Raw genomic sequence first — 24,460 nt, 5'->3', positions numbered from 1 at the left:
GGGATAGGAACCAGCTGGCCCAGTCTTCCCCGGCTTTCCTGTCCAGGCTTCCAGGTGTACAATAGAAGACCTGTCTTCTCAGGTAGAGGTAATGCTGGGCTTTATATTTGGAAAGAAGGGACCAGTTAAGTTAAACTGAATTTATCATTTAGGCTGTATGATATATATAACTAGTTAATACTTTTAGCAATAAAGGTTTTAATTTTTTTTTTTACAATGGCTTTATCACAAATGTTTGATAGCACATCTAGAGGTGGCTACATCTTGTGATAGGCTTATTAAGCAAAAATGTTATATGCTACTTTATTTGCAAGCTTTCGCATTTAAGATTGTGTGATGTGTCTTAATTGTGTGTCTTCTTAAAGAGCAATAGATTTTGTGTCCAAGGTGATTAGACCTGGATATTGGGATTTTATTAATTCTACTCTAAAACATGTCAATTTAGTACACAATAAAGATGGCATTTCATTTCGGTGTAGAAGGGATGACTTTCCATAAGGGGTTTAGGGACAATAGCCTATCCATTTTGCAGGAAATATTAGAGCCCTACTACCTCATAAAATACACAAAAATATGTTCTGAATGTATTCAGGTTCTGAATATTAAAAATCAAAACTAAAAAATTGTTAGAAATAAATAAGAATAGTAATTTTATAATGATGCAGAGCTAAATGAGATGTAAAGCAAATGAGCCTTTTGTTGTTGTTGCAAAGGAGCCTTAAAAGAAAAGATTGAGAGATTCAATTACACAAAAACTTCCATGTAGTAAAGGGTACCATAAACAAAATTAAAAGCCCAATAGCAGGCTGGAAGAAAGAAATAGAATAAATAAATAATTTCTACAAATCTGTGAGAAGGCAACACAATAGATAGGAAAGTGAACAGGGGATATGATCAGGCAATTCCCCAAAGAAGAAATACAAATGGGCCAATAAACATGTGAACTAGTAAAAATCAGGGAAATACAAAGTAACCTGACACCCATCAGATTGGCACAAACTAAAAAGGTTGAAGAGGGCATAAAGGAATAGGCACTACCATACACTATTGCTGGGGGTATAAATTGTTGAAGTCTTTTTGGAAAGCAATATGGCTCTATAACAATATTATATCTGTAACAATTTTTGGAGGGGGCTGCGTTGGGTCTTCATTGCTGTGCGTGAGCTTTCTCTAGTTGCGGTGAGCGGGGGCTACTCTTCCTTGTGGTACACAGGTTTCTCATTGCGGTGGCTTCTCTTGTTGTGGAGCACGAGCTCTAGGTGCGCGGGCTCAGTAGTTGCAGCACGTGGGCCCTAGAGCGCAGGCTTAGTCGTTGTGGCGCACGGGCTTAGTTGCTCCACGGCATGTGGGATCTTCCTGGACCAGGGATCGAACCCGTGTCCCCGGCATTGGCAGGCAGATTCTTAACCACTGCGCCACCGGGGAAGTCCCCTATCTGTGTCAATTTTAAGTGTATATTCCTTTGACCCCAGAAATTATGTTTCCAGAAATTTTTAGACATTTGCATATAAATCTACATAAAGAAAGCTTTGTTACAAAATTATTTGTAACAGTATTAACATCGGCGCGACCTCATCATTGCCTTATCTCGGACAGCTTCTTCCTTTGGGCTGCAAACTAAAGCCCATGTCCCTGGTTACAGTAAACTCTGGCTTACTCCCTGGGGTAAAGAGCAAGTGTGCTCATCATTGTCACATGATGAGCACACTGAAGCAAAAAGATGGCTCAGTTACCACAGGTACATACTCCCTCAGCTGCATGTTCCCTTCTGGGTATTGAGTTCACCTCTGCATACAGGTTCAGTTTTTGTTTTGTTTTGTTTTGTTTGCGGTACACGGGCCTCTCACTGTTGTGGCCTCTCCCATTGCGGAGCACAGGCTCCGGACGCACAGGCTCAGCGGCCCTGGCTCATGGGCCTAGCCGCTCCACGGCATGTGGGATCTTCCCGGACTGGGGCACGAACCCGTGTCCCCTGCATCGGCAGGTGGACTCTCAACCACTGCGCCACCAGGCAAGCCCACAGGTTCAGTTTTAATTTTTGACTTCTGGATTTTCTAATTGGAGTTCCTCAATCAGGTAACCTAATTCTGTGGCTGATTTTATTAGTAGCAAGTACTTTTTAGGAAAGTGGGGTTTGCACATGGAGAATTTGGGACAAGATTCAGAGAACTACTTTAAGAATCTAAAACCCAGTTAAGTTTTGGTCAAGGTTGAGGAGCCTATGCTATATTCTTTATAATGAAAATTAATGTGTAGTCTCCGTGACATTGACCCTGATAAATCCCCATGATTTATTCAAAATAAAATATGGCTTTCTAATATGTTAGTCACTCTTGGACTATAAATATGTACAAAGAAATCTTTAGTTACTGACTAAAGAGAAAGAATAGTTACCTCTTTACTCCTAGCTATAAGACTTCTTGACAGGATGTATAATATTTATCATACGTTGATCAGATGCTCTTTACCCAGCAGTTTAATTTGCATAGATAATGGCATTATTTACAGAAGCCAGCAATTGAGCTAGACAGGCACTTTTTTTTTTTTTTTTTTTTTTTTTTTTTTGCGGTACGCGGGCCTCTCACTGTTGTGGCCTCTCCCATTGCGGAGCAGAGGCTCCGGACGTGCAGGCTCAGCAGCCATGGCTCACGGGCCCAGCCGCTCCGCGGCATATGGGATCTTCCCGGACCGGGGCACGAACCCATGTCCCCTGCATCGGCAGGCAGACTCTCAACCACTGCGCCACCAGGGAAGCCCTAGACAGGCACTTTTGATAGACATATTATGTGAGCCACAAAACTTTAAATTTTCTAGTAGCCACATGAAAAAAGTAAAAAATAGGTGACATTAATCTTAATTTTTATTTGACTCAAGAGATCAAAAATGTCATTTCAACCTATATTCAGATATAAAAATCAGTAACTTTACATTTATTTTTGGATACTAAGTGTTTGAAATCCAGGGGATATTTTACATTTAAAGCATAGCTCAGTTTGAACCAGCCTTAGTTCAGATGCTTAGGAGTCATATGTGGCTAGTGGCCACTGTGTTGGACAGTGCAGGACTAGACTGTAAGCTGCAGAGGACAGAAAGAGTAATGGTCTCACCATTGTATCCTCAGCAACTAGTACAGTACCTGGTATGTAGAGGCGTCCAGTAATATTTTTGGCTTAATGAATGAATGAATGAGTGGGTAAATATAAAATCATCTTTCATTGACTCCTCAACCTTTAATCCATGTGAGTTACATTTGTCTCAAAAATAGTTGGCAGTAAACTTAGAATGGAATGTCTTCTCCGTTGTACAGTCGATTAGAGAAAATCCTGGAATATACTGTATGTCTTTTCATATTTGCCCAAAAGCAGTTTCAAAAAGTATCTTTTGTCTCCAGGTAATAAAGCAAATGACATTATAGAGATTCTTAGAGTTCCTGTCTGTTGACCATAGCAACTCTGTTTTTTTTCTTAAAATTTGTCTTGCTAATTCTTAGAAACATTTGTGTTTTGAGAAGACCATTGCATAATCCAACCCCTATCCCCAAAATTGTATCTCTCTTAAGCACAATATCAAAGTCCACTGAGAGCTCTACACTGTTTTGATCATCCCTGTTACTGTTAACTTTGACCTGAAGTTAGTATCAGTGAAACTTCTGGTGTCTGTTATATATCCCTGTTTTAGGTGTTGTGGGTGATACAGGCTAATTGCTATACATGATTTTTGCCCTTTAGAAACTTAGAATTATTTGGAGAAGAAAAATAAATATTAACTAAATGAGTAGAGAAAAATTAAATTTGTAAATTTGTTCAGTGTTTTCTGTGTGCCTTAGGTTTGGTAATAGAAAGGTGAATGCAAATACTTCCTCTTCCCTCAAATAGCTTATAGCCTCCTGGGAAGATACATATATTATTAACCAATAAACATTTTAACATAATAGCAAGTATAATAAATCTGTAAAGTACAGGAATAATAATCCATTCATACAAATGAAGAAGCTGAGACTCAGTGAGGGTCAGTGACTTGCTCAAGGAAGCAGTTAGAAAGAACCTGGATTCAAATCTAGATATTTGTAGAAGTTATTGCTCTTTCTTCCACACAACGTTTTCTGTGTTTCAAGATTTTTAGAAAGAGAAATTGAGTTCACTTGAGGTAAATCACAGCTTGTGAGTAAATTTCCTCAGTGATTATAGTTTGCCTAAAATTATATTTATTATGTATTTACATAGTTATGGTGTAATCGTCTTATTAATTGTCCATGTCTGTCTTATTATTTGAGTGGTATGGTACTGAATTGTAAGGGCTGTAGGTTTTTTCTTTTTTTGGCCGCACTGCGCGGCTTACAGGATCTCAGTTTCCCGACCAGGGATTGAACCCAGGCCATGGCAGTTAAAGCCTAGAGTCCTAACCACTAGGCCACCAGGGAACTTCCAGGCATTGAAGGCTAGGTAGACCAGGCCAAGAGCTAAGGGAAGGACTCGACTTTCTAAGCAGAGAGACAGACGTAAACAGGCAGGGATCAGGATCAGGAAAGGCTCTGAATTGTTGTTTGAAGACTTCAAGCTTGAGCAGTAAGGAGCCATCAAAGATTCTCAGGACCAACAGGTTGGAATTAAGTGATTGGGTGATTCGTGGTTTGTTCGTTTGGTTTTTAGTTTTTCTAGCTCTGTGCAATTTCTTTTCAGTTCTTGTTTAAAAGCATACCGTAGGAAGTGGGATTTTGATTTAAAGTATAAATATGTGAGGCCTATATTAGGCTGGTAATAAATGTTTATATAACAAATGTTTATTAGGTGTCCAGCATTGTCATAAATATTAATATTATACTAGTATCTATTCCTAATATATGAAAGTAGATAAATCTGTAGGATAACAGATGACCATAGTAGCTTATTCCATCTAGTGTGTATTTAAGCATCTTTGGTTTGTAGCTATATAAGGGTTTGTGTAGACTGGTGTAAAAATTGTAAGGATAATAGAAGTAATATAAATTCCGGGGTTTTTTACTCTAAAATAATCTTGAAGTAACTTTTAGTAAACTAGTTGACATAATTTAAACTTCAGAAAGCTTACAAATACAAATTGTAGAAATAGCTTTTTTTTTTTCCTTTCTTTTGGCTGTGCAGCTTGTGGGATGTTTAGTTCCCCGACCAGGGATTGAACCCGGGGCCCCAGCATTGGAAGCACCGAGTCCTAACCACTGGACCACCAGGAAATTCCCTGAAATAGCTTTTCTCAGTAAAGTTCTTAATAGGATGAAAGATGCTCTTTGAGATAAATACAGGGATATTCTTTGTTAACTACCATAATGTCTGGAGTGGTATTTAAATTCCAGACATTGCTATAACTCTTTGAAAGCCAGTTTTCTTTTTAAGTGTGTAATTATATATTGTGGAAAAATCACAGGTTTTATGTATGTGTATTTTTATTTATACATGACTCATTCACATTTGTGATTATATTTATGTAGTTCTCTAATATTTTCAGTTTAATTTCGTTGGCCTGTGTTTTCTTCTCCTCTAAGAAAATAGAAAATCTGTCCTTTTAGCTTTTGGATTATTAAACCCCTCCGCCTTCTTTTCTTGAAAACTCCAAGTTACCAGCCATTTTCTCAAGTTTATGATGCTATTTTGCCTCCCTTGGGAAAAATCTTTTTACAGTTATCAAAATCTGAAAATAGTCCTATGAAATAGAAATGGAGACTAGCTCCTTAAAATCCTAAGTAGTATGTGTGAATGTATAAAATAACCTAAGTAAATAAAAAGTACATCCACATTATAAATTTTCCCTGATTTCCTTTTAAAGATGAAATGTTTGTTGCCAAATTTTGTTTGTGCTTTTAATGTGCTGGGTCATCTGCGGAAAGCTGTCCTCTTCTCTCCTAGGCCACAGACCTCCACCAGCACGAAGCGGACATCGTTGTGTGGCAGATAATACCAACCTGTATGTGTTTGGAGGTTATAACCCAGATTATGATGAATCAGGAGGGCCAGATAATGAAGACTATCCTCTCTTCAGGGAGCTTTGGAGGTATCATTTTGCTACAGGAGTATGGCACCAGATGGGCACAGATGGCTACATGCCCCGAGAGTTGGCATCTATGTCACGTGAGTGCCAGCAGTTCTGAACTTTTGACTTTATGAAATGTCTGAGAGGTCTGGCTCAGTGTCACATGTTTTCCTTGTTAATAATGTTTAATAATACTAAATCATAATAGTAATATAATTAAACCCTGTTAATGGATAGACTCTTCCTGTGATAATACTGTGTCAGTACTATAGCATGGTGATTCAGAATCAATTGTGAGCTGGATAGTCCTGAGTTTGAACTTAGCTGTATGTCATTTACTTGACAGATGATTTTTAGCTTCTAGTTCCTTACCTATAAAATGGAATTAATAATATCTCAGAGGGTTCAACATAAAGTATCATATATATGCTAGGCAAAATGTAGTAGAAGATCAACAAATGGGGTTTGCAGCTCTTGAGCAAAGTACTTCACATGTGGTATCTGTTTAATCCTCACAACATCTCTATGATGCCAACACTGGAATTATCGTCATTGTACAGATGAGGAAACTGAGGCTTTAGAGAGGCCCGAGGGGCAGTGGCTGTGAGTGCAAGCTCTGGAGCCAGACTGCCTGGGATTGAACCCTAGCTTGGCAAGGTTCTTTTTAGGAAACCTTCAACAAATTATTTAAACCTCTCACCACTTCTATTTTATCATCTATAAAAATGGAAAAGATAATAATAGTTCCTACCTCATAGGGTTGTTGGGAAGATTAATTTAGAGAGATTAAATAACTTTCCTGAGGTCACACGAGACTTTAAACCCAGCTCTCACGGGCACCAGAGCTCATGCTGTTGACTCTTACACTACATCAATTGAATAATTGGTTTAAAAAAAAAAAGTCACTGAAATAATACAGTAGCAGTATTTTCAGAATGTTTGCCATCAGAGAGAGAAAAAGTATATACAAGTGTGTGTGATGACAGGAGCAGAAAGTTACTAGCAGGATATTCGTGTTCTTTTTATCTGGTGGAGGATTAAGATGACAGAAACTATAATTTAAAATGTAGAGATCATTCCCCTGGCAAAAACCGAATGGTCCTTTTATCCCTTCATCCTGAGTCCCACTGGGTCTTTGCTAAGGCAGCGATGATCCTTCATTTTCTTTTGCTTTACTGTGTACTTGAACTGTGTTAAGCAGCAGTGGTGGATTGTAGTTCATATCATTCTGTATTGTTATATACAGTGTTTCATGCATTTCACAATACATGTCACATATCAGACAGTGAGCTATGTGAAATAGTGTGAATTAGATCTTTTTCTGTAAAACTTTGTAGTAGTTGTATGTCAGTGGTTTGAGCTATCTTCTGAAAGTATTAAAGCGGACATTTTTGAGTTTCTCAGATTTTCTGAGTTAATTTGGGAACACATTGCAGGTAGCCAGTACAAAAATGAAATTTGTGCTTCTCCTTTCCCAGTTGTGCTGCATGGAAACAACCTGTTGGTGTTTGGAGGAACAGGCATCCCATTTGGTGAGAGCAACGGCAATGACGTCCATGTCTGTAACGTGAAGTATAAGAGATGGGCTTTACTCAGCTGTCGGGGGAAGAAACCCAGTCGTATATATGGACAGGTACCAATCTATAGCCAGTCATTGTGGATGTATTTGTTCAGATTTTCTAGTTCCAGGAACAATGTCAGAATATTTATATTGCCACCAATTTTTGTTAACGGAGAATAAATTCATTGTGGTTACTATTTGATATTTCAGTTCTGATGTGAAATTGTAGTTTGTAAATCTGGTTGCTTGCCTTCTTCTTTCCTTTTTTTCCCCTTACTCTTTGTTTCTGATTAAGATCAATGATCTAGACCTGTATGGAGGTTTCTGTAAATGTCAGGACCTCACCCACCCCCAATGAGAGATTTGGCTATTTATGGCCCAGGTCCTATCCTCTTTAGAGTGTTATGATGCTTTGAAGAGCTTTCTAACCTAAGTAATAGGGTAGATGATCCCTATCTACTGAGTCCCACTGGGTCTTTGCTAAGGCAGTGATGTTAAGAGACTTTTATACAGATCTGAGCTAAAACACAGATTATGTAGAAATTAGTTTCCAGTTAGGTTCTAGTGCTTCAAACCTTAGGTTTGAAAAGTTGTATCTAAAAAGGTAGGAAAACAACTCACCATACTTCAGGGACCCTTTGAGAGTAATGGGCTAAGCTTAAAACAACCAAAGCTGTGGCTTCTTTCTCAACTAGCACTGGCTGGCACTGGTGCTGATACATAGCTTCTGAACTATGTGTGAGGCACATACTGGATGACCATATCCCACCACAGGAGGCATTTAAACTCTAAGAAATTACCATAACAATAGCAAAACTTACACTGAGAAGAGTCTGGTGGAAAATGTCAAGTTTGGGGGACTGCCACCTCTAGACTTCTTACTTAAGGGATTCTGGTGCCTTATTTTCATATTTGCTCCTTCTCCTTAAGGGCATTTTTCTTCAGACTGCTTAGAAAGTGAAGCAGCTTTCAGTGGAAATGCTCATGTCCATGACCTATAAATTCTTTGGTTGGCTAGGACCCCTAAGGATCATCTGACGCCCTTTGCCTATCTAGATAGAACTTTCTTTCCAGTTGAGCAAAGGTAACTTTTCTAAAAATAATCTCTGTTTCTCTAAGATCTTTAGTCCTTTTTAAGGGTCTGATTTTTAGAAAGTTAAAAAATACAAGAAAATTTCATAAAAGCTGATTTGGGGATATCTAATAAGGTTACATTCTTCTTCAATCAAGTGTTAACGAGGAAGTCTCGTTCACCTTTCCTCATTATCCAGGCCATGGCTATCATCAATGGCTCCCTTTATGTCTTTGGAGGGACAACTGGCTATATTTACAGCACAGACCTGCACAAATTAGATCTCAATACCAGAGAGTGGACACAACTGAAACCAAACAACCTATCCTGTGATCTACCAGAAGAGAGGTGAGATTCTAGGATTAAAGCATATTTATTCTTTCTTGCTAAGATTTTACTTTTTTTTCAGAATATTGGCAGTATGGTTTGAAGAAGACCCTTTGGCCTGGTTAAAATAGCTAACTGGCTGTTAGATCCCAGTTCAGCATTAAAGAAGGATCTTCTGGTGAGGGAATGATATCTCCCTCTGAATTAAAGAATTTTTTTCCTGTTATTTCCTCTTGTACTTCAGTTTTCCTGCATTAGGAAAATAGTGAAACCAATGGTAACAATTGTAACTAAATTTCATATTACAGGCAAAATAATTACATGCTAGTTACTTTCTGATTTCCCTTCTTAACTTGCATATTAGGATTCTTTGGCTTATTTGCTTACAACCGTATCCCCAGTAAGAACACAGTGCCTTGCCCATAGTGGTACTCAGTGAGTGTTGGTTGGATGGATGGAAGAAAGGAAGGGAAGGTCATTTATTTTAAGTGCTCTGTTAAACACTCAAACATCACATGATTCTCTTTAGTTGCCTTCTAGTAGCAGTCGTAGATCTTTCACTTTTTTTTTTTCCTAATAGCAGTTGCCTCTTCTTAGAATTAAACTCACTGGAAAACTTAAAGAGGTTTTTTTGCCCTCTAGTTTAAAAGCAAAGACAGTAAATAATTTTTTATTCACTGTTTAGACTATTATGTCTTTGTTGCCTTTAAAAAAACGACATATGGGTGCCAAGGAAGACTTATTTCTATTGTAGTATCTTAGTGGGCTGATTATTGCAGAACTACCATGAGAGGACTTGGGAGCTGGCTTCGTATGGGGAGCAATTTTGATGTAATTTATTTTATCAGCACCAGGGCCTCCAGGGAAAGGAGGAAATAGATTGTTTTCAAAGCATTTTCACATGGTTGCCTTCTTTGAATCATCTTATGGACATATTATAACTTGTTTCAGCTTTTAGCTAGACTGCTTGGATAAAAGTTCTGGTAGGTGTTTCATATTATATTCACAGTTTTATGTAGCATAATTTTTCTGATATTTTTATATCTGTTAAATAAGTGTCTTAATTTGAAAGCCCATAGTCTAAGCTTTCTAATTAAATGTAGGCAAATCACTTTTTAAAACTGTAATAATTTCCCCCCTTATACAAAGTTATCACAAAAAGATTATAGAAAATCTAGAAAATACCAATAAGCAAAATGAAGAAAATAAAAAGCAAAATCTAAACTCAGGGATAACCAGGGTTAACATTTTGCATGTATCCTTATAGTCATTTTCTGTGCATATTTGTATATCTATAAATTCTTAGTAGGATTATAGCCTATCTGCTCTTATATAACTGATTTTTTTTTTCAGTTAATGACATGAAAAGAAGTTCTCAGTATATTAACCATCCTCTGTTCCTACATTCTTATTGGTTGCATGCTAATCCATTTTTTATATATTGTATAATTTATTTAATCAATTCACTATTATTAAACATTTGGGTTATTTCCAATAATTTATTATTATAAATAATGATGCAATAAAAAGTCTTGCAGCCAAATCTTAGGTAGATCATTTTTCCCATAATTATAAATGTATTTTATTGTATATTTTCAGATACAGACATGAGATTGCACATGATGGGCAGAGGATTTACATCTTGGGAGGTGGTACTTCTTGGACAGCTTATTCCTTAAACAAGGTATATTAAAAAAGAGAGAGAGAGGAAGAAGGCTAGAGAGAGGCATGTGTTATACTAAGCATAATAAGTAACAATTCTGTTACTGTAGATATTGTAATTTTCAAGCAGTTTCTTCATCAACACCTATTTTGTGTTAGACGCTCTTTATAAGGTTGAACTCTGTGCCCCTGATATGCTTTCCAGTTGACAGTTGCATAATTACGCACTGAAAATACTTTATTAGAATTATCTCTTTATGCTAGATGAGAAAAGACATTAAAAGAAAGATAATAGTAGGTTAAATGGAGCAACTAATTAGATTTGGAACCAGGATTCTCAGAATGTCACATCCCTCTCATTGTCAGTGCTGTGTATCTAAAAAGAACAGGCATGTTTAGGACTGCACATCACTACCTTTAGAAAGCTGCGTTCTGAAGGGCTTTGATTCATCTGTCTCTGTGGCATTTCTAAATCCATATGTCCCAGGGGAAATCTGTAGGCCTCAGAGCTCCTGATTGGGAACCTTAATGGTCTTTTTCAAGTTTTGTCAAAACTGCAGTTCCGTGTTTTCTTACCAACACTTGCTTTCTTCTGTTATAAAAATGATACATGTTCATTGTAGAAAATGTGCAAGTTGCAGAATTCCAACTTTTTTCTTCATTCTTTTCTATGATTTAAAAATAATAAAATTATGTATGTGCTTAATTTTCAATTGCTTCATTTAATGTTTTGCCTTATATTAGAATTAGGAAAGATCAGAGAATAGCAAAGGAAAAGAAGGCTTTTCAACCAAGAATATGTTTGTACAGGCTGTTATGAAAAATCCAGTTTTCAGGCTAGCTAAAATTTTTTGTGTATCCTGTTTTTTTCTTTTCTCTCCAAGATTCATGCATATAACCTTGAAACGAATGCATGGGAGGAAATTGCAACAAAACCCCATGAAAAAATAGGTAAATTTAAAATATTGATTCATTTATCTTTAATAAATGTATTTTATAGTTTTACTTGTTCTGAAAGAGAAAAAGGAATTTTATTGCATTATATGAGAAGAAAAATATCTGTTAAATTGGTATTAGAAATTACTTGTGGGACTTCTCTGGCGATCCAGTGGTTAAGACTCCAAGCTTCCACTGCAGGGCACACAGGTTCGATCCCTGGTCTGGGAACTAGGACCCCGCATGCTGTGCGGCGTGGCCAAGAAAAAAAGAAAAGAAATTACTTGTATTCCTTAGCCCAATTACTATTCTTCCTCAGCAACTGAGCAGAGACTTTTATTTTTTTTATTTCATTTTTTTAAATTTTATTTATTTATTTATTTTTGGCTGCATTGGGTCTTCATTGCTGGGCACAGGCTTTCTCTAGTTGCAGTGAGCGGGGGCTACTCTTCGTTGCGGTGTGCGGGCTTCTCATTGCAGTGGCTTCTTTTGTTGCGGAGCACAGGCTCTAGGCACGTGGGCTCAGTAGTTGTGGCTCACGGGTTCTAGAGCGCAGGCTCAGTAGTTGTGGCGCACAGGCTTAGTTGCTCCTCGGCATGTGGGATCTTCCCGGACCAGGGCTTGAACCCGTGTCCCCTGCATTGGCAGGCGGATTCTTAACCACTGTACCGCCAGTGAAGCCCATGAGCACAGACTTTTAATGGGGATTGGTGAATTCTGTGGAAGAGGGGAAATCTGGGTAGGATAAAAGTAGGCCCTTAAATCAAGATCTACCTGTCTCTTTGTGGGTAAAAGGGCTTGGGAAAGCCACTAGTAACCCCTGCCCACTGCCACCTCACTTTGTTTTCCTGACACCTTAACATTATATCATTATGATGAAACTTATGATGGCTTTATTTTAGTGTGAAATAAGGCAGGATTGGAAGGACTAGTCAATGTTTGCTTTAATGCAACAAAGGGATTGTTTTAAGCAAGTTGTTCATAGTATGTCTTTTGCTGTGTCGGATCACCATTACTCCCAGTCTTTCTGTGAATAATGGAATTTCTGTATTTATGTGTTTGGCAGGTTTTCCTGCAGCCCGAAGGTGTCACAGTTGTGTTCAGATAAAAAATGGTAAGGATTTTAAATAACAGGCTGGTTCCGTTTTTGTAATTGTACATACTGAGATTATTTTATTTCTTAATGATAACTCTTTAAAAGAGGCATAACTTTGGGGAGAGTCTATTTCTTTTAGTTTAGACTTAAAGGGAAATCCATAAAGTTCTGCGTCTCTCAGCAATTTTCATAAAGTAAACGAATGTATTGTTTGGGTTCCCTCAGTTATCACAGAACTCAAAAATAAGTGATAAATAAGCTTTTACTCTACCACCTAATCGTTCAGCACCCCACCTCAACAGATGTCTCTGGTTTTGGTGGGTAACACTAATAATCCTGACATACAGTAGAAACCTTGGTAGACATTGTATTAAAATTGTAATGGCTCCTTCAGAGTGTTATTTCATTAAGTTTATTCTCTTCTCTATCTGATACCAGATAGAACTCTTAGCGCATTCTTTGGCCATATTACAACACAAGCATTGTATGGCTTCAGAAAGCAGCTGCAGCTACTTTATCTGAGTGTGATAAATGACTCCTCTTTGGACAACCGTCCTGTCTTTTAATTTACAGCTTATTTTATAGTTGGATATACCACCTTAAATTTTTGGAGGGGAGGAAGGTGTGTGTAAATGAGTTTGATAGCCTGTATCCTTTCAGCAGCTTAGTTCAGATTTTACTAGGATTATGCTGCCGTCTCTAGTACAGAGGCGCTTTTTATTATGCTTCTGCTCTTTGTACAAGATTTATAGATAGTGGCGTTGTTCAGCTTTGCCTCTCTAAGAACGGATCCATACTTTTTTTAAATCCTAGCCAGAAAAGTTTCCAGTGTATTTTATAGTTTAATTGTATTGACTTAAACTTGATCTAGATTTGAGTTAACACGTGTATTCATTTGGTTCTTTGAGTCCAGGCACCATACAAATGGAATTCAGCTATAGTTGTGGGCATTTAGCTTGAAGGTTCACATAGCCTTTGTTACATGTTGTCTACTTAGTTATAACTAACTGACTTTATAAAAACAAAAAGAACAACAAGAACAATAATTAAAAAAAAACCTTTGATTTTGGGAAGGTTTTGTTCCTGACATAAATAACTGGTACAGGTCAAATGGGACTTCAAACTGTCCTCTTTGGGCTGAAGAAAGCTTGGAAAAACCTCTTTTGTGCCCCCAAACTGAACATTGCAGGTTAATTGTCTAAGTAGAGAATGTTTGTCTCTATGGGCAGAAAAATGTCTATCCTTTTCAGGATGTTATTTAAAAGGAGAGTTTGCAGCCTGGTGGCCTGCAGATGTGTTCTCTTTGGCTCATGTGTGTATTACAGTTTTTGAATTAGTGGCCAATATTTAAAAATCAAAATGTTTCACTTTTCAAAAAATCTGGATTTCCAGCGTCTTTTAAAAAATTGGAAGATCTGGCAGTTGCTGACCCTAAGTCCTGCATGGCATCGATGAGCTGGAGCTGCATCGCCATCTTCCTCGTTAGAGCATGTGCACTCCTGTTTGTTCCCTGGACCTATTTGTTTATTTTCCCTGAACCTTCTTGCTCATTCACTTCCTATGCCTGGCACCTGTAGTTGAGAACCTAGACATGAAGCTTCCTCAGAGGCTTGCATTCTTAGCCCTAGCAAAGATCCCAACATAGTGTCCGAACTTTAGTGAGGGACAGGACAGCAGCATGAGCGGCCCGCCAGCTGGAGTCCTGTATGGTATGGGGACTGAACTGGTCCCCTAGCCGTGAGAGCTACTACAGGACATGCTGTCACCGTGGCCCTTTTCCTTTGTGTGATTTTGGCTTTCTCTTTTCCTGATAGATGTGTTCATTTGCGGGGGCTATAATGGAGAAGTGATCCTGGGAGATATCTGGAAGCTGAATCTGCAGACTTTTCAATGGGTAAAGCTCCCAGCTACCATGCCAGAGCCAGTTTATTTTCACTGTGCAGCTGTTACACCAGTAAGCTTTCATTTTCGTATCTTTTTTATGTAGTTGCAGATGATAAGGAGATATTTTTAGAGATATAGCAAGAAAAGAAGATTCTGATATTAGCAAAGCTTGGATTAAGAATGTGTTTTTAAAACCTTTCTTCCAAAGCTAGCTCTTCCTCTGAGAAAAGGGGAGAAAAACCATCATAATACAAGCTTAAAAGAGCAACATAAATGTAAAAGCAATGCTACATGTGGCATTCAGGCCCTGACAGTGACATCAAAGGTGTTTCCTGGGAAGGCAGAACAGTTTTACCCCCAAGATGCCATGTTATTGAAGATTCTACTAGTTTCTTGAATGCAAAGACCTTTATTTTCACCTTGTACCCTAGTACTGGGCACAGGGGATGCCTAATATAGTCTTAGTTTACCGTTGTTGGAGTTGTTGTTGAAGTAAAACCAGCCTCTTGCTTTTCCCTTAGTAACTCCTTCAGTATCTAAGCCTTTCTTGATCTCTGCACTGTGTTGGGATCAGTGAGAAACTTTTCTGTTTCCTGTTGTCTAATTCAGCCTACTATGAACTTTTTGGCTGAATCTTCAGCGTAAGTACCTGTTTCTCTCCCATGTGAATTTATCCTCTTTTGACTGCCATTTGTTCATAGGCTGGTTGCATGTACATTCATGGAGGAGTGGTGAACATCCACGAAAATAAACGGACTGGGTCGTTGTTTAAGATCTGGCTGGTGGTTCCTAGCCTGCTGGAACTGGCGTGGGAGAAGCTGCTTGCGGCCTTCCCCAACCTAGCAAACCTCTCCCGGACACAGCTTCTGCACCTTGGACTCACACAGGGACTCATCGAGCGCTTGAAATGAGGATTTCTGGACTGTTCATTGATACTGGAAATGTTAATTTAAAGAGACTCCTTTATTTATGGGCAGTGTAGAATGTGCTACAGAGAGGATTGGTTACCCTGATCAAGGCCTTATTCAGAAAATACATCAGATGCCTTTCTGTAAATTGTTTTAAGTTTATGGAATCTCACTTTCCCTCGTGCTTTTTTCTTTGCTTCTCTCCCTTCTGCCCCAGTACACACACACATACTCACATACTCCCTCTTCCTTGATGGAGTTGAGGGAAAGTCTGAAAGTACCTTAATAATGTTATGAATTAAGATAAGATAAAGAAAATTTTAGAGGAACTCTAAGGATATGACCCTGTCAGGCAGTGCTCTATAAATTAAAGCAACGTCATCGATAAAAACAAAAATAAAATTTAAAAAATTAAATCCAGCAACAACAACAAGAAGTTTTGGGGATAGAACAAGAAGGCTAACCTTGAGACTCTTGCATATTATAGGGAAAGCTAGATGTTTAACTTCCTGTTTTCAAAGGTACATCTAACTGAGTAGCTGGATCTAATGGCAGCGGTGGTTGATGTCTTGCTGCCTAGGTACCCAAACCGATCCTTTGACTTTGGAGAAAAGTTAAGCAGCTCAGCAGCTCTTGATTAGTGATTTCTTTTCTCATCCTTATGGTGCCAGCAGTGATTAGAGTTGACTTGTCTAAAGACTTTACTGTGTGTTGTAATTGTGCTGTTTGTCGTTGCTCTTAGAAATTATGGCACCAAGAACATGTCAAATCAAGAAATTTATGGTGGTCACAGTTCTTCGTTCTGGGCAGTTTTGAAATTCTCCTATGCTTATTAATGGTTTCAAGTATCTTTTTGACTTCACTGTGGGGAATTGCAGACCCTAAGTGTGTGGCATAAATGCTGTGGGACATAAATGTAAGTTCGTGAGAGGCCTGAATAGAGCAGGGCAGGGAGGGCTTCTGCTCTGGGCTGTGAACTTTGACTGTCATATCGGCCATTTCCTTTCAGAACTGTTTCTTTTTTTTCTTTCTTTATTGGAGTATAATTGCTTTACAATGGTGTGTTAGTTTCTGCTTTATAACAAAATGAATCAGTTATACATATACATATGTTCCCATATCTCTTCCAGAACTGTTTTCTTTTCTCACTCTGGGCCGTGCACCTGCCGTATTCTCAGGCAATGGGTTTTATCTCTAGAAAACCAGTTGGCCCTTGATTTTTCTCTTAGCTTTTTGCCTCATTTTCTGTCTGCTTTAATGTGCATGGTGCTGTGAGTAATTACCTAGTAACTGGATAAAAGGTCTTGGGGAAAAGCCACAGGTCATTCTTCCTGAAGAACTAAGTATCATTTTTAAAACTAGCATGAGGAAGGAATGAAACTGAGGATCATTCACTTTTTGGTGTGAAATTTTAGTTCTGGTTTGTTTTGTGTTGTATTTTAATTCTAAAAAAGAAATGACCTAAGTTTTTACTTGCTTTGCCATCAGGCTGCTAGAGTGGTCACTGAGACATGAGCAGTTGGAAGTCCTTCGGTGTATGAAAGGTGCTAAGGGTGTGCAGGAGGGCACAGTGCTGATCATTCCGTTGGTTACGTCATAACAGGAGACTCAGATGGGAGACTAGGGACATGTTTTTGCTTTAAGTGCCTCTTTTTCGCTTAGCTTTTAAAATTATTCTTCTCCCTTCGTCCCAGAAGGGAATCTCTTAGGCTCATGTGTGGATTGAAAATCACCTTTGAGTTATGGCTAAAAAGTTACCATCTAGTGTTCAATTCTGGGGAAGAGAAGAATGTGGCCTCTAGACTTGGACTCCTAACCTCCAGGCCTTATTATAACCTCCCATCCATGTGGGGTTGAGTTCATAGAGCCTGTGTTCTGCAAGGTCTTGTAACAACGTTTCATCTGTGAGTTTGGGTCCTTTTGGGGGAATGAGGGGGTAGGGGGGAAGCAGGGAAAGCAGCAACTCCTCCAGAGGCCCCATCCCCCTCTTGCCATGACCAGTCTGGCCTTTAACTTCTTGCCACCCACTGCTAGGCTTGTTCCAATGAGGAGCTCTCTCCAGAGCAGGTCAGTCTGAGCAGCTCCATTAGTTCAAAACAAAGCTTTGCTGCATGACTCCAATCTAGTCTCTGGATGTTTGGGCAGAAACTATCCATAATTAAACAAGTCACACTACCCAGGGTGGCAAAAGGATCTTTGTCCTGGATTTTTTTTTTTTTAACATCTTTATTGGAGTATAATTGCTTTACAATGGTGTGTTAGTTTCTGCTTTATAACAAAGTGAATCAGTTATACATATACATATGTTCCCATATCTCTTCCCTCTTGTGTCTCCCTCCCTCCCACCCTCCCTATCCCACGCCTCTAGGTGGTCACAAAGCACCGAGCTGATCTCCCTGTGCTATGCGGCTGCTTCCTACTAGCTATCTATTTTACGTTTGGTAGTGTATATATGTCCATGCCACTCTCTCACTTTGTCACAGCTTACCCTTCCCCCTCCCCATATCCTCAAGTCCATTCTCTAGTAGGTCTATGTCTTTATTCCCGTCTTACCCCTAGGTTCTCCATGACTTTTTTTTTTCTTAGATTCCATATATATGTGTTAGCATATGGTATTTGTTTTTCTTTTTCTGACTTAACTTCACTCTGTATGACAGACTCTAGGTCCATCCACCTCACTACAAATAACTCAATTTCGTTTCTTTTTATGGCTGAGTAATATTCCATTGTATATATGTGCCACATCTTCTTTATCCATTCGTCTGTTGATGGACACTTAGGTTGCTTCCATGTCCCAGCAATCCTACTACTGGGCATATACCCTGAGAAAACCATAATGCAAAAAGAGTTATGTACCAAAATGTTCATTGCAGCTCTATTTACAATGCCCTGGATTTATAGGGATCAAAGACTGAATGTTCAGCCTCTGTGCTTATCCTTCCATAGTCCTTGGGATATAAGCAGGTCTCTAATTCTGTGACACAGAGAGCTGAAAGAGAGACTGGTTCAATCCACACTTGCTAGCATCTTTTTTTTTTTTTTTTTTTTTTTTTTGCGGTGCGGGGGCCTCTCACCGCTGTGGCCCCTCCCGCTGCGGAGCACAGGCTCCGGATGCGCAGGCTCAGCGGCCATAGCTCAGGGCCCAACCGCTCCGTGGCATGTGGGATCTTCCTGGACCGGGGCACAAACCCCTGTCCCCTGCATCGGCAGGCGGACTCTCAACCACTGCGCCACCAGGGAAGCCCCTAGCATCCTTTTTAAAACCTTTTGAAGGCGGTATTCTTTGAGGTAGACTTTGGAGGCCTGACATCCAAGACCTTGTGTGTGACGTTTTCATAAAAGTACATATCTTTGGTCTAAAGTGTCTTCTTTTAATATAACACTAGTGAAAATGATGTAGTATGATCAGCTCTGAGTGCTATAGAACCACACATGTGCACGTGTTCTGAATGCCAAATGAGACTGTGTGTATGATGACTTAAATGTAGATGACTAGAATTTTATATAGGGAGTCACCAGGCATTTTAGTATATCCAAAACCAGCACTCTGAATTCCTGACACTGTTACTTGACTTAGGAAAGTTTATGCCTGCTGCTTCTCTGCCTCTTTGAGGTACTCCCAGCTATCTTACTGCAGTCCTGTAAGTTTAAGTGCAATATATAGAAACACATATGGATATATACAGATTATATATAAGGTGTGACTATAAAGCAGGTAGACTACTATTTTGTATCTGTCTTGGGGAAGCCAGCTCATTACTTCAGAGTCAAATTATACCAAAAATTTGAGATGTGATTGGCTGGCTTAGGCCAACTCTTGGTAAAGCTGGACTTTCAAGTCCAGTACCTCCTTACTCCAACTCTTTAGAGACTTGTTGTTTCTCGGGTTTGTTAGAATTGAGACTTTTCCCCAGTCATATTTGTACTATCTCATGTTTGCATATCTTCTTACATTTCTTTGCCTAGGAACAAGGAAGTCTACCTGTAAGGAGTTTTCTAAATGGAGAATTAAAACCTAATATTTAATACTATGAGTTCTCCCATGTATATACTAATTTATCTGTGAAAGTAATACTTTATTAAATGAAGAAAATGATGCTTTCTTCATTTAATAAGGTATTTTCCATATTCTGGAAAATCTATAAACCAATATAGAATAGATTGAAATTTTAACTGTTCAGGGGCCAAACTGAAACCCTTTCTACTGGCAAATCTTCTTTTTTCAGGGCCCTGGTGACATGATGTAAAAATTTGCTCTAAGCTATTCGTGTCCATTACATAGCTAGATTTAAAAATATAATAATAAACATTAACATTTCTAAGCAAAAGGTATATTAACAGTGACCTTTCATTACCCAGAGTAAAGCACAGATAATTGAAATCCATAGATAATCAGTGTTTCAACTTTTCTATCAAACAATTGATTGATTTATAGTTCTTCCTTCTCCCTACCCTTTCCCACAAGCATCTCCTTTTCAGTGGAGTGGGGCTAATGTGTAGTCAGAAATTGAAAAGCAGGAATCACGGAGGGGCTAGAAACCAGCAAACATATAGGCAGCCCAGTTAGCTGTAGGTGGTCAACCTGATGACAGTGGTTAATGGTGAGTTTAGATGTCACTCTTCACTCTTCTGCTTTGGCATAGTCTCCTGCCCTGAGTTCTAGGCTGTCTCTCCTATAACCACCAAAGAACTCTTAGCACATATTGGAAGAAAAAAGCTGTGTATGATGCAGAGGAAATCCCATCATTTGAATACATTTCTTTGGATCTTTGCAAATACTTGCTTTTCCACTATTCTTGAAGGAGCCTCAACCTTTCCTACAACCCATAGCTTGGCTTATAGGAAAGGTTGAATTATCCTCTAAGACTATGTTGGTCTTAATTCTGTAAAACCAGTTTGTTTTTATGTGGTCTTAAAGATGTTTAGAAGGTGGCATAGGTTACTGAATTGTCCACCTGCCAGCACTCTGATATAGCACAAAAAGTCAATTTCCTCATTCTTCATTGTTCTAGCATTGAGCTCCAGGATGGATGAGGGTTTATGGTCCTATGATCATAAGCTTCCAAAACTGGTCACCATTCGCTTAAATTGCTTAGGTTCCCCAAATGCCTCGGGGCTCTAGGAGCGTTGGCAGGGCCTGAGGTAGGCTTGGTAGAGTTCTGTAACCTCTGTGTGCATCGCCACCAGATCATGCCCAGCAGTGGCGTTTCCCTTCTAAGGTTGTTAGATTTGGTGGAAAGTGACCTCTTCCCTCATCTGGTGTTATGGAAAGAAGTTTTGAGTTGTGCTTCAAAAGTGGTACCATCTTTTTAACATAACTTTCATGTTTTTATCTTTTATTTTTTTCACTTTTTAGAAGTTTTTAAAAGGCCCTGCTTAGTCACTGTACAGGGTGAGTCAGAGGCAGTTTCACCAAGCTGTAGTAATTGCTGTTTTACTAGTTGCACATTTAGAATACAAAGGAGGCATCAGAAACACACTGATTTTCTCTAAAGCCACTTCCTTGTACACAGAGTCTGAGCAGGGACAGCGCCAGGCATCTCCCTGTAAAGGCACCTGCCAATGAGGATATTTCTGGAAGAACTAGGCAAGAAAGAGAAACCTCACTCACATGCAGTCTCTGAGGCGAGCCTGGGCTTGGCTCTTGGTACAGGGTATGCTTAGGCCACACACGATGCTTGCCTTACTTTAAAGCTGTTTGCCACAGTCCTGTTAAATAGTGTGGAAGTCCTTTTGCAGTCTGGTGTGCATGCCATATGATCAGGACAGCTTTTCCCACCTTACCTGGTTTCCTACAAGCAGGTAGGAAATATAGTGAATTTACCCTAAAATGTCCAGTCTGTATTTATGTATCTTGTCAGTGTTTTGCTGTTGGTTTTCTAAAACAATCTGATCAATAAATCTTATCCAGATCTATTTGGTTCAAGGCCACCTTGATTGTCTGACAGTAACTTGTGTATGTGAGCTCACCTCTATGACCCAAGCGTCAGTCCAACCTACCTCCGCCACTCCCTTTACCACCCCACAGGGTCCAGTTTTCTCTCTGTGTCGTCTACCTTTCACACCCACCCACTGTGGGCGCCTTCTCTCTGCTCCCCCTCTGCAACTCCTGGACACACGTAATCCACTCAACGCAACGTGGCTCCCTCCAGGACATCAGCAAGGGAGTAACTGTGGGGCAAGGCATACTCCCTTTTACTGCCCCCTCCCATATATTCCCCAGACCACCTCCACACAAGTTTATATGGATGTATCAAGACTTCTGAAGGGTTGGAGGAGCTACAGGGAATTCAGAGGAAGAATGTGAACCTTTACATACAGAGTCACGACTATCTGTATGATTCAAGGGAAAAGCCCCAGGAGGATCTGAGCCCTTCGCCAAGGTCCTTTGGGAATGAAACCACAGTTCCTAGTTCTGGAACTGGTCTTCCAGATGCTTCCTTCTCCAAGACCTCTGCTTTGTGTAGTTTCACTTCTAATGAGATCCCCTCTCCCAGTAGTACTTTTCTTCATGTCTCTTTAAGTGTGAAGTAGGGTGGACACTCGCAAGTCTGGTCACTTTTAAGGCCTCCCATCCAGAATTGCACATGCACCTTTCGTTTTCCAGTGTTTCCATTGACAAACTTTTGGATCAAATACGCCTTCCCGGGATGAATAATCTTAGATATTATAAATCCACAAGGAGGAAAAGATATAATTTCTGCCCCTTAATTAATTCATAAACCTTCCCAGCCCACCTTACAGTTAACATTTTACAGTTATTATGCAGAGCAATTTTATTTCCTTTGGTTTATTTTTCCTGTCTCTTCAAAAGTATACTCCCCTCAGACCTCCCAGGAATAAGAAATGGACCTTACACCTTTTAAACCAGCCAGAGCTTCAAAATGAACTCATGTTAGTATCTGATTTGGTTCTTAGATGAGACCCATTGTAGCTTAGGAGGAGTTTTCAGTGGCTTAGTTGGTTCGGGTGGGTTTGTTCTGCCAGTTTCATGCATAAAATTCTAGTTTGTCAAAATGCTATCACTAAACTACTGTTAACTGAATAGTACAACCACATTCTCTTGAGTTACTCTTCTGCAGTAATTGTTTGAGGGGAGAAGACATTGATAAAACTATCCAGTTCCCATACTACCTTCAGATGAAAGGCCCAGGTTCCAGACCAGCCCTAGACTATAGAATTTTCCATGATGATGGAAATGTTCTGTGTTTGCACTGTCCAATATGTAGTAGCCACTAGCTGCTGGCTCTTGAGCACTTCAAATGTGGTTTTTGTGACTGAGAAACTAAATTTTAAATTTGATTTAGGGCATCCCTGGTGGCGCAGTGGTTGAGAATCTGCCTGCCAATGCAGGGGACACGGGTTCGAGCCCTGGTCCGGGAAGATCCCACATGCCGCGGAGCAACTAAGCCCGTGCACCACAACTACTGAGCCTGCACTCTAGAGCCCGCGAGCCACAACTACTGAGCCCACGTGCTGCAACTACTGAAGGCTGTCTGCCTAGAGCCCGTGCTCCGCAACAAGAGAAGCCACTGCAATAAGAAGCCCACGCACCACAACAAAGAGTAGCCCCTGCTCGCCACAACTAGAGAAAGCCCGCGCGCAGCAACAAAGACGCAATGCAGCCAGAAATAAAATAAAAAAATAAAACAAATCTAAAAAAAACTTTTTTTAAAAATTTTTGATTTAAATTTATTTAAATGTAAATAGTCACACGTGGCTAGTGGCTACCTAGACAGTACAGTTCTAGAAAAAGACATCCTGGAGAATTGGGAGACCAGGGCTTGGCTCTTGGCTCAGTCCATAATAGTTCTGTATGCAATTTGCTTTCCTTTGGGCCTTGGTTTACTCATCTGTCAAGTGAGGAGTTTGGCTAGATAATCTCCAAGGTCCCTTTCAGATCTAACATTCTGTGATTATGACCAAAGGCCTGGAGCATAATGGTGAACATCATACGTGAGAATCCACACTAGGACTGGACTTGCATTAGCTCTTCACCTTGATCTTCATATTAAAATCGTTGATCCTACTTTGATAGGAGGTCTACTGCAAAAGCCAGGTAGTTCCTTAGTGAGTGACACAGTAAAGGGTACCCACTTGCTCATTGCAGGCTCCGAGGAAGAGTGCTGAAAATGGAGTATGGAATAGAACAAGGCCAGCTGCCAGACTCACCTATGACCCACTGGTTTCCAAGCACGAGGCCTGCTTGTTAAAAACAGATTCCCGGGCCCAAATCCCAAGGATTCTGTTCTTGTAGGTGGGTTATTTTAACATACTCCTCAGTTGATTACAATTTAGCTGGTTTACAACATTTGGGAATCCTTGTCCCACAGCTGAGCTAACTGTCTGGTACTGGCTGAGATGACCAGGAGACCTCCCTACCTTACTTGTCACTGTCACACTTCATTGCCCAACAGGGAACTAGAGCAAAGGTCAGAATAAGTGCTTCCCAAAACTTGCTCTGTTAGAACTCAGTGTGAAGATGGCAGACTGGCCACCCACATTCTCCTCCTCTCCCCCTTGGAAAACCACTAGTAATGATAGTAAAATGGCCTTAGTTTTCTTTTCCCTAAAATGGGGCTAATAACAATAACCTGTCTCTTGACATTATTGTGTGCCTTAAATGAGCAGATACATGTAAAGTACTCAGAACGATGTTTGGCACATAGTAAGCATTATTAGGTTGCTCTCTGGAGTTGAAGGAATAAGAAGTAAAGGTGAAGTACTTTTACTTACTAAAATTATAAAAAATAACCAATAAAGAAACTAAATATGAGAGGATGAGACAGGAGAGGTGGAGTGATGGAAGTGAGATAAATCCTCATCTTCCATACGAGGAAGGAAAAATACAGAATGTCTCAAATAACCAGGAAACACGTTAATTAGAGATGTAAAGGTATCCAGAGAAAGACAAAAGAGCTAACAGTTGTAAGACAGGTTGGAAGGTAAGAAGAGCTGCAGCAGGGGCTGCTGTTTTTTCAAGTGTGTTCTTGGTTTTTGTTTGTTTGTTT

At 39.5% G+C, this 24,460-nt stretch overlaps 1 protein-coding gene across 2 annotated transcripts in view; it reads left to right on the top strand.

Moving 5' to 3' along the window:
- KLHDC10 (kelch domain containing 10) overlaps positions 1-17,705 on the top strand; it is a 55,278-nt gene extending 37,573 nt beyond the window's left edge. For both annotated transcript variants that reach the window (XM_082661863.1, XM_082661862.1), the window contains 8 exons: positions 5,880-6,101; positions 7,482-7,636; positions 8,836-8,984; positions 10,563-10,647; positions 11,510-11,576; positions 12,628-12,675; positions 14,472-14,611; positions 15,243-17,705. In XM_082661863.1, the coding sequence (XP_082517989.1) occupies positions 5,880-6,101; positions 7,482-7,636; positions 8,836-8,984; positions 10,563-10,647; positions 11,510-11,576; positions 12,628-12,675; positions 14,472-14,611; positions 15,243-15,452 (1,076 nt within the window). In that variant the 3' untranslated portion in view covers positions 15,453-17,705. The remainder of the gene's footprint in view (positions 1-5,879; positions 6,102-7,481; positions 7,637-8,835; positions 8,985-10,562; positions 10,648-11,509; positions 11,577-12,627; positions 12,676-14,471; positions 14,612-15,242) is intronic.
- Positions 17,706-24,460: the final 6,755 nt, after the last annotated feature.

The sequence above is a fragment of the Grampus griseus genome (genome assembly GCF_964374135.1).
Source record: "Grampus griseus genome assembly, chromosome: 9".
In the NCBI taxonomy this organism is placed as follows: Eukaryota; Metazoa; Chordata; class Mammalia; order Artiodactyla; family Delphinidae; genus Grampus; species Grampus griseus.
The sequence above is the reverse complement of the archived record's forward strand: the minus strand, read 5'-3'. Positions and strand labels throughout refer to the sequence as shown.